Source organism: Euphorbia lathyris, chromosome 9 (genome assembly GCF_963576675.1).
Source record: "Euphorbia lathyris chromosome 9, ddEupLath1.1, whole genome shotgun sequence".
Classification (NCBI taxonomy): domain Eukaryota; kingdom Viridiplantae; phylum Streptophyta; class Magnoliopsida; order Malpighiales; family Euphorbiaceae; genus Euphorbia; species Euphorbia lathyris.
The window spans coordinates 44,364,830-44,369,954 of NC_088918.1; the positions used below are offsets into that span (position 1 = coordinate 44,364,830).

General features: G+C 33.9%; 1 protein-coding gene across 1 annotated transcript; it reads left to right on the forward strand.

Moving 5' to 3' along the window:
• Nucleotides 1-2,466: 2,466 nt before the first annotated feature.
• Nucleotides 2,467-3,789, forward strand: LOC136206252 (protein LURP-one-related 8). The gene is made up of 2 exons (XM_065997233.1): nt 2,467-2,849; nt 2,946-3,789. The coding sequence occupies exons 1-2, from the start codon at nt 2,571-2,573 to the stop codon at nt 3,312-3,314; spliced, it is 648 nt and encodes a 215-aa protein (XP_065853305.1). The 5' UTR covers nt 2,467-2,570; the 3' UTR covers nt 3,315-3,789.
• Nucleotides 3,790-5,125: the final 1,336 nt, after the last annotated feature.

Sequence of the window (5,125 nt, forward strand, 5' to 3'; positions counted from 1 at the left end):
TCCGAATAACGTTTTAAACTAGAAAACGTCGTTTTAGGAAACTCCGTTAAAGACTATGATCCGTTTCGGGTAGTTCGGAGATCCAAAATGATTGAATTAGACTTAATTTAAAGCTTTTGAACTAATCTAGAAAGTTTTGGAGTGCTGTTGTAATTTACCGATTTCTGTCACTAAAGGCTGTTTACCGACGGATTTTCCGTCGGTAAAGCGGCTGAAACGTAAAAAATGCCATTTTGGTCCCTTTTTCTCAACTTTTAAGTTTTTGATCCTTTATCCATACTTACATATTTATGTAATATATATTTTCTAGTCATTTTTGGATCTTTGGTATATATGATTATGTAGAAAGTGTATATATTATTTTTCATTATTTAGATTTAATAAAAGTATATATATAGTATAATAATTATTTTCCTATTTAAATACCATTTATATTAAGTTGGCTTTGTAAAATTCTATATATATAGTTTTGGGCTATTCGGGTTATATTAGTTATTATTAAATGAAATTATTTTGGGAATAAAAGTTATTTTCTTATTTAAAAGCTCTACCTATTATTTTCACATATTTAGAATGAAAATGTATTACACTTAGTATTTTCATTATTATTTTCTATACATTCAATACATAGTATCTTTTCACTTATTCTTATTTTATCTATAAATATATCATTATTTTTGGCTAAAAATATATATGTATATATATTCTCTTCCTTAATTTTTGACATCCGGTTCGGTTCAATTTGATGAATTTTGGGTTTAATTTGCTAATTGTTGTAATTATGTTCAAGTAAGGGTTAGTTGAGTGAAAAAGGGGAAAATAAATCACAAAAAAGAGAGTTTAATTGGTTGTTTTAAATTAAAGCTTTTCTAGATGTTCCTAAAGTGCAAATAACGTTTTCTTGTCGTTTTAAAATTTTTCCAAAATATCACGTTTTAAAACCTTAATCCGTTCCAACGACGGATTAGGCGAACCTCGTAATTAAAATCGCTTTCATTGTAAATAATAGAGTTTTGAATCGTTTTCTTAAACGTTTTGTACAAAATAAATTGACTTGTATGCCTAACCACGTTTCTAGATACAAATTCTTCATTCCACATCTTCAAAACACTCGAGTCGTTCCAACGGCGATTCGAGTCGATGCCATGTAAATCAACGGGGTTTTGAAACGTACCTAAATCGTTCCAACGACGATTAAGGTACGAACCATGTAAATAAACTCGTTTTGAGGAAATAAGTTAGTGTAGAATAAACACATAACACGACATGTAAATCAAGTTGGAAATAAATCACTTCTTTCTTCCCCCCTTCTCTGTGTATGTATAATGTAAATGGGTGATTCTTTACTAAAGTGGCTTTTCAATAATATATGCTCAAAACGGTTTCCCAAAATGAGAAAGAAAAGGTTTCAAATGAATTTTAAACTTAAAGAAGTATACGATTAGTCCGTTATCGCCTAACATGCTGAGTAGGAGGCCGGTGGTTCATAACCGGGTGATGTCGGGGTGCCTAGTAGCCTTTCTCCGGAAAGGAGCTAGCCTTCTCGGCTCGTACCTAAGTTTCCCGAACCCACACCGGTCTCCCGCAAGGGATCGGTGTTCATTTTCCCATTCGTGGGTGGCGACTCTTCCATATCTCCGAGCTCCGGTCTTGCCGAGCAGCTTGATTCCACGATTGGTTGCTTTCGGCGCCAATCACCGCTTACGTCGCCATGAGGTTGTCCACCCCCCGGTCCGCCCAGGAGATTAGGCCGCGGCACCTCGTCTAACAGCAGCTACTTGAACCGCGAAGCAAATTATAAAACTGTGAAGTCGCAGTTCTTTGATGTTTAGTTGAACTGCGAAGTATATGTTAGGTTTTGTTGAACTGCGAAGTATATGTTAGGTTTGGCTTTTTAGGCGATCATTGAAGTCTTAAAGAACGTCGTAGTATACGATTCTGCGAAGCAAAATTATAAATCGCAATGCTATCAGGTTAAATCAAAATTCCAAATATTATAAGATTTAAGTCCAAACTAATTTCAAATACATAAAAACTAATCGGTCCAAAAATATTTATATATGTAAAATCAACGAGTTTGAATCTTTGATTAATGTATGAAATTGAAGGATCGTATAAGTATTTAATTAACGAGTAAAAAGTAGCCCCACATGGAACAAGGCAAGGCATGATGAGATGGAGCTGAAGACAAAAAGAGAATCACAATTAAACTATTTACTCTTCAGTAAATATCTGCAATAAAAAAAAAGATAAATTCGCAAAATTAACAACGACCTCAAATAAATTATTCTTTCTATTGTTGTAGGTACATTTATTTTTCCGCTAAGCTTTATGTGCCGACGTCATGATAGGGGACGGCGCACTTAACTAGTTAGCTAGGACTTTCTACTACCGTGCGCCTTTATGCGCCTCTTACTTTGACGTGTACAAAAATACCCTTCTCCTCCTCCATATATATATATATTCGCTTCCGCAATTCCTATTTATCAACAAAGCAACACTTCTATCTAATATAATATTCCATCTTTCCATCTCTCTACCCTTCCAGGCTGGAAACGCCGCCCACTCGAATGCCGGGAATGACAAAGGTACACCCAAGCATTTCTGCCGCAATTACCGCCTCCTCCTCCGCAGAGAAGCTCAAATCATCTGCTAATTTAGATTCAGATGCCGTTGTGCTAACCGTTTGGAAGAAGTCTTTGCTTTTCAATTGCAATGGCTTTACGGTTTACGATCGCTCCGGGAACCTCGTATTTCGTGTTGATAACTACATGACCTGCTCCGGTAGCAAGGGCGAAATCCTTCTCATGGACGCAGGCGGCGAGCCTCTCCTCACCATCCGCCGTAAGGTAGTATTCGTGTCGTGTGTCTATTAAATTTCAATTTTCCTGTGTAACAAATAATTTCCGGTGCAGTACTGAATCATTTGTTTTTTCATGTATTAGAAGCTGAGCCTGGCGGATAGTTGGCTGGTGTACGACGGAGAAACAGCGGTGAATCCGCTGCTCTCAGTGAGGAAGCACGTGAACATCCTTAATAGCAAATGTTTGGCTCACGTGAGCTCAGGTAGAAACGGCAGCCGGAATATTGTGTACGAAATTGAAGGATCGTATTCACAGAGGAATTGCGTTGTGTACGACGAGAAGCGGAGGAAGGTGGCGGAGGTCAAACGGAAGGAGGCTGTAGGAGGCGTGGCCTTCGGAGTGGATGTGTTCCGACTCGTAGTAGGGGCAAATATGGACAAATCCGTCGCCATGGCCATCGTTATCCTCCTCGATCAAATGTTTGGTTCTTCCAAACGCATCTCAAACTAAAATGAAATTTCAACATCTAATTATCAAATTATTAATTACCAGTACAGTATATATCAGTAAGTGATCAACCTTGTGTTCATCGTTATCACTGGGTTACAGCAGCGCCACCGCCACTACCACCATTTCCTCGGCCACCGGCAGCTTTCACCTTCTTTTTTTTTATTTCCCATCATATATCCCCACTTTATTTTTCCTTTATTTTTTTTCTTTTTAAAGATTTTTTAGGGGTGTGATTAGAACTTGGTTTTTTCCTTTTAAATAAAAAACCAAGTTCGTGGGGATGTAAATATGATTCAACAGAAAAAAGACTTTGTTTTTTTTGTTCTAAATGATATTGGGTGTTTATCTGGGATCCGGTACATAAAGATGTTATGCTGTTCTCCATTGTAGAACTTCAAGGGAAATATCTTTTTTCTTTTTTTTTGGTTATATGCTACTATTATCAATTAAAAAGATCGAATATAATTTTGGTTTTTTTTTTCTTTTTAATATTTCTATACGTATTTATTTTCAGTTGTTCTTATTTCCAGAACTCTAATATATATATGCTATACTCAACGGTGGATAAGTTTTTTTTTTTTTTCCTTAATTGCATATTTAGTGGGTGTTTCTTTAAGTTTTTTGGAGTAGATTTTAGCGTTTCACTCCAAACCATAAAAAATATAGCGTTTGGTTAGGTTTATATAACCGCGACGTTTAGTATTTTTTTTGGAAACTGCAGCGTTTTGGAGTTTTTCACGAAAAGCTCTTTTTTGGAGCTTTTCATGAACAAATGTTTGTAGTTTTTTTTTTATTATTAACAAAATTATCCTTTTTTATTTTCACGAAATATTTTTAAAACATGTTCATATTGTATATTTTAAATACTAACAGTAACATTTTATTTTAATTTTATCAAACAATAATAATTAGGGTAAATTACACTTATGGCTACTGAACTATATCCATTTTCACATTGTAACCACTGAACTTCAATTCTTTCCGTGTGACCATTGTACTTTACACTTTGTTACACTGGTAGCCACTATGACCAGTGACCAACACTTTTTTACCTTTGACTTATCATTTTTACCTGTTCTCTCTCTCCTCCTCTCTTTCTAAAATTTTATATTCTTATTTTACCCTTATTCATTTCTTTCTTTCTTCATCCATTTCTTTCTCTCTCTTCATCTCTTTTTTAGAAATCCAACCAGATAGAGAAATCCCAAAACTAGAACCTACGAAGAGAATAGATGTAACACCCGTAAAATAAAAGACGGTGTTATTGTTATATTCATATATATAAGTCCTTGAATTAAAATTTTAAAATAATTAATTAAGATTTATTGTTTTAATCAAAAGAAAAAAATGAATATTATATAATTATTTTTGAAATAATATTTCTCATATATTAAATAGTTACAAATAATTAAAATTTAGGGAAAGCTAAGTACGTTTATATAGTATTATACTTAACAAAGGATATATATTATCATTAGAAAAAAAAAACAAAAGTTAATAATTATTTCTTTGAACTCAAATCTCAATTAGGGTAAAACTCTTTTTCTATATATATATATATATAATGAATTCTTACTTTTAGGAGGCAGCCGCAAAAACCATTTTGGTTCTGGAAAAATATTTATTATTCTCTCAAGCTATGAAATCAAGAAGAGCATGGGTTGATCAATTGCTAATTAAATTTTGCGTTCATTGGTGAGGTAAGTGGTTAATTATATACGTGGCTCTTTGTTTGCTTGTTTGTATGTTTATTGTAATTGATTGATATACTTGTAATGAATGTGAGTAGTTAATTAAATATACGATTACTC

Bases quoted from the DNA above. Each gene is read 5' to 3' on its own strand.
- LOC136206252 (XM_065997233.1), top strand. From the start codon at position 2,571: ATGCCGGGAATGACAAAGGTACACCCAAGCATTTCTGCCGCAATTACC. The intron at 2,850-2,945 runs GTAGTATTCGTG...TTCATGTATTAG, and splicing joins TCCTCACCATCCGCCGTAAG to AAGCTGAGCCTGGCGGATAG.